This window comes from Rhinolophus sinicus, linkage group LG10, assembly GCF_036562045.2.
Source record: "Rhinolophus sinicus isolate RSC01 linkage group LG10, ASM3656204v1, whole genome shotgun sequence".
Lineage (NCBI taxonomy): Eukaryota > Metazoa > Chordata > Mammalia > Chiroptera > Rhinolophidae > Rhinolophus > Rhinolophus sinicus.
The window spans coordinates 71,850,667-71,863,599 of NC_133759.1; the positions used below are offsets into that span (position 1 = coordinate 71,850,667).

Here is a 12,933-nt window from a genome sequence, read left to right on the forward strand (position 1 = left end):
TGCCCCAGGAGCAGGGGCTGAGCGCCCCGCCAGGCCACGGGTGGAGGGCAGTCCTCGTGTGTGGGCAGCGCTGACCCAGAGGCCTGGCTGTGGGCACTGAGCCCTCCTGGCTGTGTCTTCCTAGACGACGTGTTCCTGCCCAAGGACATGGATGGTGTGGAGATGGATGAGACCGACCGGGAGGTGGAATACTTCAAGAGGTAGGTGTGGGCACTGCCGCCCCCGCACTCCCAGGCGTTTCCCACCAGCCTGTCTGCTGGAACCCAGGGAGCCACTTGGCAGGACAGTGCAAGGGACCAGGCGAAGGAGGCATGTCAGGGCCCCCAAGAACCAGGGCTTTTCCGGCTTCATTCACTGGATTCACTTGCACTGTCTGCTCTGCCTGGGCTGAGCTCAGGGGCTGAGGCAAATCAAACAGGCTGGATGGGAAGAGCATAAACCTATAGTCCAGCAATGAGTGCTGTTAGAGGAGGAAGGGTGTGGGTTTGGGCAGTGGCTAGAAGGGGTACCGCAGACCACGCTGAGCGGTGGGGGCAGCCAGGGCAGCGCTCCGACAAGAGGTGGTGACTGAGCCGAAACCTGAGGAGTAAGAATGACTGGCCCGGAAAAACGAAAAGGGTATTTTTGACAGTGGGGTCAGCACATATAAAGGTCTGAGGGTGAAAGAAACTTATGTCCTGAGGGGAACGGAAGACAGCCCAGTATAGCTAGTGTAAAATACAGGGCGGGGGGTGGCGAATGCCCGTGCAGCATCACTGTCTTAATGCGTTGCCACCTGAGCTTGTGGCACCCCAGCCAGGAAGCCCCCCTAGCCAGCACAGTTGCCTTACCTGCTAGACTACAACACCCAGGACCTGGACAGGTTGTGCACAGCTGACCCGGCTCCTTTAGTGACCAGGACACATGGGTCTAGGAGAGAGATCCAGTAGGTGGGTTCAGTAGATTGTGCTTCTCCTCTGTCCCCCCAAACCTGACAGGTTCTGTTTGGATTCTGCAAAGCAAACACGCCAGAAAGTTGCTGTGAACTGGGCCAACTTCAGCCTCAAGAAAACCACTCCCAGCACAGCTCAGTGAGGTATGGAGACCCCAAGTGTTGCGTGCACCCCCTCCCAGTGCTCTGAAGCACAGGGCTACAGTAGGGCTGAGGCTTGCCGCCCTGGCCCCTCCGTCTTCACAATGACAGCCCAGCAGGCTCTGTTCTCCGCAGCGCAGGACCCATCTCTTCTCCCGCAGCCCTGTCCTTCCATTACTCCTCCCTGGGTCAGGCCCCCCTGCCGTTGTTCCTGAAGCGTCCCTTCCTGCACTGCCATCCCCTGGGGTATCTCCACCAGGCCCCCACTTCCCCTGCCAACTTCCTCCCAATGTGCCCAACAGCCGTGGGCCCCCGAGGGCTGCCCCTACCGCTGACGTTATTAGCCTCGGTGTTGAATCTCACTTGCTGGGCCCAGCTCCTCGTGCATGCTGCCAGGGCCAGCCCCAAGGGAGCAGCGTGGCAGCTGAGCTAGACCAAGGCCTTGGAGGTCATTTAGGCCCAAACAGGGCAGGTTTCACGAAGAAATTAATAGTGAAGCCGCCTTCTGGAAGAAGAGACCTAGCCTCCCCTCCCAGCCACCTGCATAGGCCCTTCTGTCTGAATCGTTGACCTGTCAGATGATGTTTTGGATGAGAATAGAGCAGGAGGCACTGGGGTGAGAACTATAGGACAGGAGAGAAGGGTCGCTGGCGGGCACGCTTTGGTGCTGGCTTTGAGGCCTAATGGCTGTGCATTAGGGCTCAGCTGTGTCTCTGGGCTCAGGCCTTTTCTGACTGACAATCACATAGCTGTCCTTAAGGCAACAGGAAACGGGGGCTGATGTCCTCACCTGCCCTCCTCCTGTCTGGCCAGGGCAGCAGACTTCCTGGATTCTCTGCTGAGTCTCGTAGTCCCTTTTTGGGTCAAGATCCCCTACCCTTGATGCTGTTCCTGCCTCCACGGGGACCTATGGAGACCCAGAGCCGGCATGGGGAGGCCATTGCTCTCACCGTGTGGCCGTGCTCTTCTGTATTCGCAGCTCCTGCCGGGTCCAGTTTCTTCATGGTCTCCTGAGACCCCTGACTGCCAGCTGAAGGTCTACAGTTTCCTCGTCCTCCACAGCCCCACCCACCTGCCCAAGACCCTCGCTGCTCCCCGCCATCCCGGTCCAACCAAAAGCTGAATGGATGCTGAGCCGGGCTGGGACCCCTCAGGACCTCCACAGAGCCGCCTCCTGGTGCTACGCGGCCTCCACACTCAGAGTCTGGGGGCTGGGCTGGCCTGTGGGCGGGGGCTGCTGGCCCAACACTGCTCTTTTTGTGTTTGTTTTTTTGTTTGTTTTATTTTATTTTTTAATTCTTTACTTTTGATACTGTGAAGATCTTTCCTGCCGAAAGATAAAGCAACATTTGGACACAGAGTTGTGTGTTTCGTTTGCTGGGCTGGGTCAAGGGTGAGCTGAGGGATGTAATCAGAAGCACGGGTCTGTCTTAGTCTCTCACCTTGTTAAGCATGTACTTGCTGTGTGTCAGTGGTTTGGCATTGTTTCCACATAATTCTTGCAGCAGTTCTAAGTAGGACTGTTATCCCATTTTATAGATAAGGAAACTAAAGCTAAGACAGGAAAATGACTTGAGTGAGCTCAGTCTAGCTCACAGGGTTAGAACACAGGCCCGTATGACTGCCGCTTGCCTTTTCCTCCTGTTGGGAGCAATCGTATGGGAGCAGCCCCTTCCCCGCACTGGGTCTGTTTCCCCCTCTGCAAGATGGGTGAGTTGGAGCGATGGGACTTGGTCTCTGGGCAGCTGACATAAGAAGGGGCCTGGGAGAGGCTTGAGGTCTTTATGGACTGTGCATGTGTAGCCCAGATGTTTAGGGTTATCATGGGAAGTGGGGGGTAGATGGAGTTTTTATAAATTGAGTCTGACTTTCAAATGGGAATGAGACATGTAGCTTAAGTGCTTGAGAGTTAAGAGGATAATGAACCCTTCTGTAAAGTAAAGCAAACTACCTCCCCCCACTTCCATGGATCTGTTTTGTAAATTCAGATATTAATATGCTAGGTTTGCTAAAAATGCAGCATACCCGTGTGTCCCAACTCCCCCCAATGTCGTTTTCTCCCCTAAAACCAGCTCTTAACTTGAGCTAATGTGGGGGGCGGTGGAGGCAGGGGCCACACAGTCACTAAGAACCCTCTACGGAGTGCGGGGAGCCAGATCAGAAACCGCTTGCTATTCCCTCCCCCAACCCCACCTGGTGGAGCCCCACCATGGACTGGCAGGCAGTACCAGCTTTCTCTTCTAAAGAAGTGAAACAGCATTGCCCACATGCTCACAATTCCTGGTCCCTGGCCTTTCCCAACCCCCAGGGAAGTGTGGGCACTCCCCTGTGAAACCTTTTTCTGTGTATTACCTGTGTTCCTCTCACACTTCAACTCTTGGCACCAGGCTCCTGCCATGCAGTTGAATTAGCATAGCTATTTAAAATTCTGCATTGTTCGAAAATTGAAGGCCTGATTACAGCAGTCGCTTTTCCTACAGAGGAGGACTTCTGCGAGTGGCATTTGGGGCCCTCCATGCCTAGCCTCTGCCTCCAGCCACACCTGCAACCTCCGTCACCAGCGAGGCCTAGCACCCTTAGATCTCTCAACTTTTGCTCACACACTTCCCTAATCCCAGACTACACTTTGTGAATTCCTGCTTATCCTTCACATCCCAGTTGAGAGGCCACTTTTACTGCCAATCAGTTTGCCCTGCCGTTGTGATCATTTCAAAGTGGTACCTGCCTGTCTTTTGCTACTTCTTAACCTCAAAACTGGTTAGCTATATTTCTGTCTCCTCAACAAATCTGTAATCTCACAAGCCAGGTTTGTGTCTTGCCCATCTTTATCTGCTTCAGCACTCAATACACAATGCCCAGCACAGGCTCATATGAAATACATGAAGAAGGAAAGGACAGCATTGACCACCACTCTTCTTAAAGTCCCCAGTGATAAAATTATTCCGACGGGGCCCCACATGCTCTGGGCCCTATCTACCTCTCCCACCCTTGCTCTGGCTATCCCCACCCCATGTGGGCCAAGCGATCTCTTTATTCCCTAGGAATCTGTGCACTTGTACATGGCCAGACCACTCCTGCTGTACCCTCTTTCAGGAAGCCTCGTCCTCTCCACTTCCTGCTCTGAGATTCCACACTTCTCTGGAAGCTCAGATCCACTGTCTCCTGGAAGCCTCTGGTTCTCCAGGCAGCGAGGCACTCTGAGCTCGATTACAGCATTTACCATAAGCATTTACACACATATGTACAGACCCTCACCATCATCAGTATTTTATTTACCCCTCACTACTCTGAACATAGATGTTGTCTCACATAGATGAGGACACCAGTCAGCCTCAGTGCTTGAGTCAACTGTTCCGCAAGCAGCACCCCCGTGCCCCGGGCCCAGTCGGTCGGGTCCTGGAGCTCCCTGGCCACTAGAGGGTGCGCCAGGAGACGTCATAGTCTGGGCGTGGCTGGGTACCTGACGGGATCCGCGGTCTTCCCTTGGGGTGCCTCTCCCACCACCGGGCTTGATTCAGCCTTTAGCACAGGGGTGTCCAATATTTTTTCACCAAGGGCCATATGCGGTAAAATACACAAACAGCCGGGCCACTCACTCGAGGTGAAGTACATATTGCCTCACCTGGTTTATTTAAGTAAACTAAATCAACCAGCCTACAACACTGCTTTTCATGAATGGGACTTTTTTTTAATAACAAAAACGGCAGTTCATTCTCAAAATAGTTGCCTCTGATTGCTTCTGGATGGTGGTCCTTCTTGACAGACCTGGAGGGGGTGGGGATATAAAATAAATTATATACTATATTTCAAGCTTGTTATGCAAATAAGTTTGGATTGTAAACAGATCGACTAATATTTGTTTTAAAAATGCTATCAACATAAAATGATTACATTTATTAAGTAATAGGGCTTAATAACACATGGAACATGTAATATATTTTGAACTCAGGGGAACATGGTTGCGCTCAGTGGGAAAAATGAAGTTGCGCTTTGGCCTGCACGATTGCTGGCAGGTCCAGAGTCAGTTTTGTAGTTGAGATGCAAAGGACGTCACAGAGATGGTCGTTGGTCATTTTGTTTCTCAATCTGCTTTTGTTCAGCCTCATCAGAGAAAACGTTTGTTCACATATGTATGTTGAGCCGAACAGACTCATCATTCTTTTTGCGTGGCGTCTCATCAGAGGAAACTTGGCTTCTTCCAAGCTCCGGGAGAAGTCAGGTAAGGAGAGAAGCTGGTGTTGATTCTTCAGAGAATCATCACACTGCATTTCTATAAGTTCTAATTGTAGACTCTCTTCTACTTCTTATGCATTTATCACGAAGGGAGTCGCGAATAGCTTGATATCGTTCTCAATGGTAGAAAAATCTTGGAAGCCCTGAGAAAATTCTGTCATGAGACATGTGATCACAGACACATATTTCCCCTTTTTATCAGAGAGATCGGCCTTTGGAAACGCAGATCTGATTTCGGACAGTGTGGGGAAGTGCGCGACATTGAAGGTGCGCAACTGTGCCTCAAACACTTGGAGCTTCACACAGAATGCTTTCATGTGTGCGTGAAGATGCGGTACGAGTTGGTCTTTGCCTTGTAGGTTTTTGTTGAGTGTGTTGAGGTGTTCAGTTAAATCAACTAAAAACGCCAGGTCTGCCAAACATAGAGGGTCACTCAGCTCGTGAAGAGGTCGGTCCTTTTCTTTCAAAAACTGGTCAATTTCTGATCTCAGAGAATAAAACCGCCGAAGCATGGAGCTGCGACTTAACCAGCGCACTTCTGCATGGTAGAGCAGGTCCCCATATTCAGCATCAACGTCAGGTAAGAAAGTTTGAAATTCTCTGTGGTAGAGTGCTCATACTCTAATTATGTTTACCGTTTTCACAACAGTGTTCATCACGTCGCTGAGCTGTACTGTCTTGGCACAGAGTGCTTCTTGGTGGATAATACAGCGCATTTTAACTGCCTCACCTCCGCTCTCCTGCACCTGGGCACACACCATAGAGGCCATTCCTTTGCGCTTGCCTGTCATAGCTGGAGATCCATCCCTTGTAACTCCACACAACTTGTCCCATTTAAGTCCTATTTTGCCAATTGCATTTGACACAGCTTCAAAAATGTCTTTACCCATTGTTGTGGTATCTAGACTGCTGGGATCAAGCAGCTCCCCCGTAACGCAAAAGTTATTGTCAACTCCCCGCACAAAAATGAATAACTGTGCAGTATCCGTGGCGTCTGCTCTCATCATGTGCAATGGAGTAGAAATCAAAAGCACACGTTTTGTCTGACAGTTGATGTTTTATGTTGGCCGACAAATCTTCGATTCGCCACACAGCTGTGTTTCTTGATAGGCTAACGCTGTCGAATTCTTGACTTTTTTCTGGGCACATTATTCCTGCGACTTTAGTGAGGCACTGTTTTATAAATTCACCATCTGACAAAGCCTTCCCATGCTGGGCAATGAGTGGAGCCACCTCATAGCTGGCTATTGTGGCATTTTCTTGAGTTTTTTTGGCACAGGAAAAATACTGTTGTTGAGTAAGGAAGCTAGTTGTCATCTGCTTAACCTTCTGTTCTCGTTCCACACCAGGGTAGGTAGGACAAGTAGGTCTGATGTTTGGTTTCGTAGTGTCCTCTTACATTGTACTCCTTCATCACTGCGACACTCTCATTACAAATCAAACACACACACTTCCCCTTGACTTCCATAAAGACGTATTCATTTTCCCACCGTGTCTGAAATTTTCTACACTCACTTGCCATCTTGCATTTTTTTGGTGTTGTCATTTTCAGTGCCCTATGGCAAAATTTTTCTTTCCTTAATTTCGTTTTGTAGAGGAACTGCCTTGATCAACTCAGTAGCTCCACCTAGAGTTAAAACCAAGAAATGCAATACCGCCAGGTTTCATGTGTGGGCCATATTCTGGTATATTTTTGGAATTTGCTGGGGGCCAATTAAAAGTGGATCTCAGCTGCAGTTGGCCCTCCGGGCCGTAGTTTGGACACTCCTGCTTTAGCGCAAGCTCCAAATCCTCCAGCATCCCATAATGCTTTGCCGGATGTTTTCGCCCTCAAACCGGCAATAGCTGCGTCGCCACTCAGGGAACATGGACGCCGCGCGCGCTCAGGGCAGCAGCTCAGTAGGAAGTTTGTCCCTCGGTGCGATCCGGCACTCAGCTGTCGTTGCTAGGCACCGACGTCCGCTCTTCACATATGATTGGGTCTTGGAGATAAGGCGGGGGTTTCGCCGTGGTGCGCATGCGTGCAGCGAAGGATGGAGGAGTCGGAACCCGAACGGAAGGTGGGAGCTAGGTTGTGATCCGCGCTGGTGGCGATACTCAGTGAAGGCTGAGGGTTCCGGACTTGACTTGTGTGTCTCTGCAGCGGGCTCGCACCGACGAGGCGACTGCCACAGGAAGCCGCTCCGAGGCAGAGGATGAGGACGACGAGGACTACGTGCCCTACGTGCCGTTGCGACAGCGTCGGCAACTGCTGGTGAGGGCCCCGGGTCGGAGGACGAGTGAGGGCGCGGGTGGGGGTTTCGCAGTGGGATGGTGACCCCTGGTCTGCGGGGTGAGGTGTCTACACGGGAGTGTGGCCCCCAGGCACACGAGGGACTGGCGACCTGATCTGAGAGGCAAGGTAGCTCTGCGCCTCGGGGCACAGGACCCTCTCCCAAAAGCCAGGGTCCTGACGCAGCTCCTGGGCCCGATGCCCCACTCTGTGTTGGGCTTGGCTCTGAGGGACGCTGGTGGAACCTCAGCTCCAGAAGCTGCTGCAGCGAAGGCGCAAGGGAGCCGCGGAGGAAGAACAGCAGGACAGCGGCAGTGAGCCCCGGGGAGATGAGGACGACATCCCGCTGGGCCCTCAGTCCAACGTCAGCCTCCTGGATCAGCACCAGCACCTCAAAGAGAAGGCTGAAGGTAGGCTCAGCAGCTGCGGAGGCTGGGCTTGGTGCGCCCTTTGGTCTGCTGACATCGTCTGCTTTTTTCCTCAGCCCGCAAGGAGTCTGCCAAGGAGAAGCAGCTGAAGGAAGAGGAGAAGATCCTGGAGAGTGTGGCCGAGGGCAGAGGTACAGTTGTAGCTGGGGCAGGGAGGAAGTGTACTGAGCCTCCTGCCCCAACCCCAGGAATGTCATATCTCAAGGGGCCTGGCGTCTGGGAAGCAGGTGCCAGCTCTGAGCACCATCTGTCTCCTCAGCCCTGATGTCAGTGAAGGAGATGGCTAAGGGAATCACATACGACGATCCCATCAAAACCAGGTACCTCTTTCCAGTTTGGGAAAAGGTAGTCACCCTTACTTGGGATGGGATGTGGCTGAGACTGGCAGGAAAACCCCAACGCCAGCTATGCCCCAGGGCCTCTCTTGACTTCTGCCTCCCACCCAAAGTTGGACACCCCCGCGTTACGTCCTGAGCATGTCTGAAGAGCGGCATGAGCGTGTACGGAGGAAGTACCACATCCTGGTGGAAGGAGATGGTATCCCACCACCCATCAAGAGCTTCAAGGAAATGAAATTTCCTGCAGGTACCTGGGGACTGGGAGAGGTACCACACTTTGATAGTCAAACGTCTGTCTGTGAGGTTGTGTCCCATCTCTCACTAAGCTCCGCAGCTGTAATACAGCCAGTGGGGATGGAGGGATTTAAGAAGCAGTTCCTTTCGGCTCCTTTTTCAGTTCTCCCAGCTGTACATAGTCCCTGTTTTGTGCCATTAGAGACTTTAGTGGATAAGTGGTGCTGGCCTTAGACCTGGGTGCGGGTCCAGCCTCCACTTATCCTGGGGCCTGTGTGTCTTTCCCTTGCTCTCTTTCTCTGGGCCTCAGTTTCAACACTTGTAACTTGAGAGGGACAGAGCCCATTTTATAGGCTTTGGGGCCTGATGAAGTCCCTGTGCGACACAGTGTTGTTTCCCATAGCCATCCTGAGAGGCCTGAAGAAGAAGGGCATCCACCACCCAACGCCGATTCAGATCCAGGGCATCCCCACCATGTAAGTATGGACGTGGGGGTTCTGGGGAGGGCGGTGACAGCCGGGAGCAGTCACTGGACAGCCATCTGGAGACGCAGTCCCTGTGTTCTGCCGAACCCGACTCAGGCCCATCCTCTCCCAACAGTCTGTCCGGCCGCGACATGATAGGCATTGCCTTCACTGGGTCAGGCAAGACCCTGGTGTTCACTTTGCCCGTCATCATGTTTTGCCTGGAACAAGAGAAGAGATTGCCTTTCTCCAAGCACGAAGGGCCCTATGGACTCATTATCTGCCCCTCGGTAAGATAGGCTGGCCTGGAGGGCAGCGCACCAGGAAGACTGCCTTCTGGTACCAGCCCCTGCCCCTGTACCTGCAGCGAGAGCTGGCCCGGCAGACCCATGGCATCCTGGAGTATTACTGCCGCCTGCTGCAGGAGGACAGCTCATCACTCCTGCGCTGTGCGCTGTGCATCGGGGGCATGTCTGTCAAAGAGCAGATGGAGACCATCCGACAGTGAGCACAGGCACCCCCACCCAGGGCCACCCCACAGCCGCTAGATAAACCAAAGGACCTTGTGTTTTAGCTACTCACAGATCCTTGCGGAGGCCTCCTGTGGGCCCAGCCCCCAGTCTAATGGGGTGGTCATTTGGGGTGGAACAGAGGGATGTAGTGAGAGACTGTGGGGGCAGCGCAGATGGATTGGGGTCATTCCAGGCAGAAGGCGCAGCGGCTGGGAGCCCGGGATGTCCCGGAAGGTCAGGGTGGTTCAATGTGTAGCCCAGCAAGGAGGTTGAGGCACTGGTTGGACCTGTGCCCTTGCCACACAGTGCAGTCCCCAGAAGACATCACCAGTTGTTTGGGGTCGCAGACAGGCCAGCCCCAGTCCCAGTTTCAGGGATGGTGCAGACACAGAACAGTTGAATTCAGCGAACCAGGAAAGTGAGCCCTTCAAGGCCTGCGGAGGCAGGGTGCAGTCTGAGACCTGTCTGGAGACTCAGGCAGCAGCCTCCTGGGAGTGAGAGGAGGACGCAGCAGAAGGATTCGCCAGGCAGAGGTGACCGTGTGGCTAGGGAGAGCTCTGGAGCACTTGGTTGGTCAGGAAGGCTGCAGCCCCCTCCAGGAGAGATGTGTGCTGTACATAGGGCAAGGTGCTGGGGGTGACGAGGAGGGGACAGGTGAGCAGTAACAGGAAGGGGACCCAAGGGCAGAGAAGGTGGAACACCAGCCTCTAGGTCAGGCTGAACAGGGTCTCTCCTTGGTCCCCAGTGGTGTGCACATGATGGTGGCCACCCCTGGGCGCCTCATGGACCTGCTGCAGAAGAAGATGGTCAGCCTGGACATCTGCCGCTACCTGGCTCTGGACGAGGCTGACCGCATGATCGACATGGGCTTCGAGGGTGACATCCGCACCATCTTCTCCTACTTCAAGGTGCCTTTCCCTGCTGGCCAGGGCGCACCTCCGTCCACTACAGAGGGCCCTGAGGCTCTGCGCTGCCCACCCTGTCGCACATGCCCTCAGCCCCTGCCCTCCTCTTCCTCAGGGCCAGCGGCAGACCCTACTCTTCAGTGCCACCATGCCTAAGAAGATACAGAACTTTGCCAAGAGTGCCTTGGTAAAGCCTGTCACGATCAACGTGGGGCGCGCCGGGGCCGCCAGCCTAGATGTCATCCAGGTGGGCAAGCAGTCCTGGAGGGCAGTCTCAGCTGTGAGGGCGGGGTCTGGCAAGGCTCCCTTTGAAGCTGATTGGAATGGGGTGGGGGGGTCCACCTTGTGGGCACTGGAGGTTTCATTCAAAGGAAACATTCTTAGTGTTTCCTTTGGTGGCAAGAGGCTACTAGTCACCCTCCGGCTGGGATTGGGGGACCCAGCCTCTGGCAGGGCCATGCTAGTGAGGCTGTTCTCAGATCCAGCTAACCTGAGCCCTGTGGTGGCAGGAGGTGGAATATGTGAAGGAGGAGGCCAAGATGGTGTACCTGCTCGAGTGCCTGCAGAAGACACCCCCGCCCGTGAGTGCAGCCAGCCAGGCTGGCCCAGGACACCCCAGAGGAGGGAAGAGGGCAGTAGGAGCAGCACATGGGAGAAGGTCACCTGGGTAGAGGCAGCGCCCGTGACTGGCATTGGCCTTCCTGGACAGGTGCTCATCTTTGCAGAGAAGAAGGCAGATGTAGACGCCATCCACGAGTACCTGTTGCTCAAGGGGGTCGAGGCTGTGGCCATCCATGGGGGCAAAGGTCAGAGTGGCGCCTGCATAGGCATGGATGCTGCTGCCATTGCAGCCCCTTACCTAACCCTGCCCCTGCCTGGCTGGCTTGTCACTACTCCCCAGACTCTTGCTATCGCTCTAACCCCTGCCACCTGACCCTCTGCAGACCAGGAGGAACGGACCAAGGCCATCGAGGCTTTCCGGGAGGGCAAGAAAGATGTCCTAGTGGCCACAGACGTAGCCTCCAAGGGCCTGGACTTCCCTGCCATCCAGCATGTCATCAATTATGACATGCCTGAGGAGATCGAGAACTACGGTGGGAGCTTGGGGGCCACGTGGGGGATTGGGCTGCAGGCTCGGCCCCCGCCCCAGGCAGTGGGCCAGACGCTGTCCCCTCTCTCTGCAGTGCACAGAATCGGCCGTACTGGGCGCTCAGGAAACACAGGCATTGCTACCACCTTCATCAACAAGGCCTGTGGTGAGTACCCCAGGGCCCCCTGGGGTCCTGGATCCCCTGGGTCTTCCAGGCCCTGGTTACAGGGTCCAGGGTGGGACCTAATGGTGCCCCACTGCCCCACAGACGAGTCAGTGCTGATGGACCTCAAAGCCCTGCTGCTGGAGGCCAAGCAGAAGGTGCCACCGGTACTACAAGTGCTGCACTGCGGGGATGAGTCCATGCTGGACATTGGAGGTAACTGCAGAGCGGGGGACGCTAGTCCAGGGGGGCATGACGGGAACACCAGATCTACTCTGCCCATCAGGGGACAGGGGGGCTTGGGGGGGACCAAGGTCTGGGGCGTGGAGCCTGGCCCTGTCACCATGCTGACCTCCTCCCCCCATACCCCATGCGCCCAGGAGAGCGTGGCTGTGCCTTCTGCGGGGGCCTGGGCCATCGAATCACCGACTGCCCCAAACTCGAGGCCATGCAGACCAAGCAGGTCAGCAACATTGGCCGCAAGGACTACCTGGCCCACAGCTCCATGGACTTCTAGCTGCCTGCCGCCCTCTTCTCTCCAGAGGCCTCAATCCCCAGGTTCCAGCCGCCTCCCACATACCAGCTCCCTGGACAAGAAGCCAGCATCCGCAGCCCAGCTGGCCTGGGCTGGCCCAGGCCGCGCCTGGCCGCCTGTTCCCTGTGCCCCCAGAATTACTATTTTTGCTTCCCTTTACCCGAGCTGCCATTAAAGTACAAGCCTCTGTGGTCTGAGCCCCAGCCCTGCCTCTGCGTTTCACCTCGTCCTCCCCCTGCTTCCTGGTAGCCTCACTGACCTCCAGGGCCTGGGCATCTCACCCACCTTGGCCAACACCCCGCCGGTCTGGTTGTGGAAGGAGCCGCCTAGCTGGACCCCGCTCTGTGCCAGCTGGATTTGTGACTCAGAGGGACCACATTGGTGGATGAGGGAAAATCGTTGGTCGGCTTTTCGGGTCTCTGGTTGGCTATCTAACCTCCAGCCCTGCCCCAGCCTCCCTCTTCATGTCGGTTGTATGATGCTCCTGGGGCTTCTGGGGCCCCTTGGGAGGTGACTTCCAGCCTCAGGCCCCCTGCCTGCTTGCCCACCTGTGCAGGCTCCCAGGAGGGAACCCTCCACTCTGTTTGCTGAGGGGCAGCAGATGCCATGGGGCAGCCACTCAGGCCACAAGCATTCCGTGGCGCACTGCCCAGCTCAGCCACAGGTGAGTGGCAGAGAGATCAGACT

At 55.0% G+C, this 12,933-nt stretch overlaps 2 protein-coding genes across 13 annotated transcripts in view; both read left to right on the forward strand.

Annotated features, from left to right (window-relative positions):
• Positions 1–2,432, forward strand: part of FAM193B (family with sequence similarity 193 member B) — a 30,419-nt gene extending 27,987 nt beyond the window's left edge. For all 12 annotated transcript variants that reach the window (XM_074313391.1, XM_074313396.1, XM_074313390.1 and 9 more), the window contains 3 exons: positions 125–200; positions 978–1,075; positions 2,052–2,432. In XM_074313391.1, the coding sequence (XP_074169492.1) occupies positions 125–200; positions 978–1,074 (173 nt within the window). In that variant the 3' untranslated portion in view covers position 1,075; positions 2,052–2,432. The remainder of the gene's footprint in view (positions 1–124; positions 201–977; positions 1,076–2,051) is intronic.
• Positions 2,433–7,229: 4,797 nt separating this feature from the next.
• DDX41 (DEAD-box helicase 41) lies at positions 7,230–12,449 on the forward strand. The gene is made up of 17 exons (XM_019711036.2): positions 7,230–7,365; positions 7,449–7,559; positions 7,828–7,987; positions 8,062–8,136; positions 8,265–8,325; positions 8,454–8,590; positions 8,981–9,053; positions 9,178–9,331; positions 9,409–9,545; positions 10,299–10,461; positions 10,574–10,705; positions 10,968–11,039; positions 11,168–11,264; positions 11,403–11,552; positions 11,643–11,714; positions 11,817–11,927; positions 12,092–12,449. Exons 1-17 carry the CDS (start codon positions 7,339–7,341, stop codon positions 12,226–12,228), a joined length of 1,869 nt encoding a protein of 622 aa, XP_019566595.2. The 5' UTR covers positions 7,230–7,338; the 3' UTR covers positions 12,229–12,449.
• The last annotated feature ends 484 nt before the right edge of the window (positions 12,450–12,933 follow it).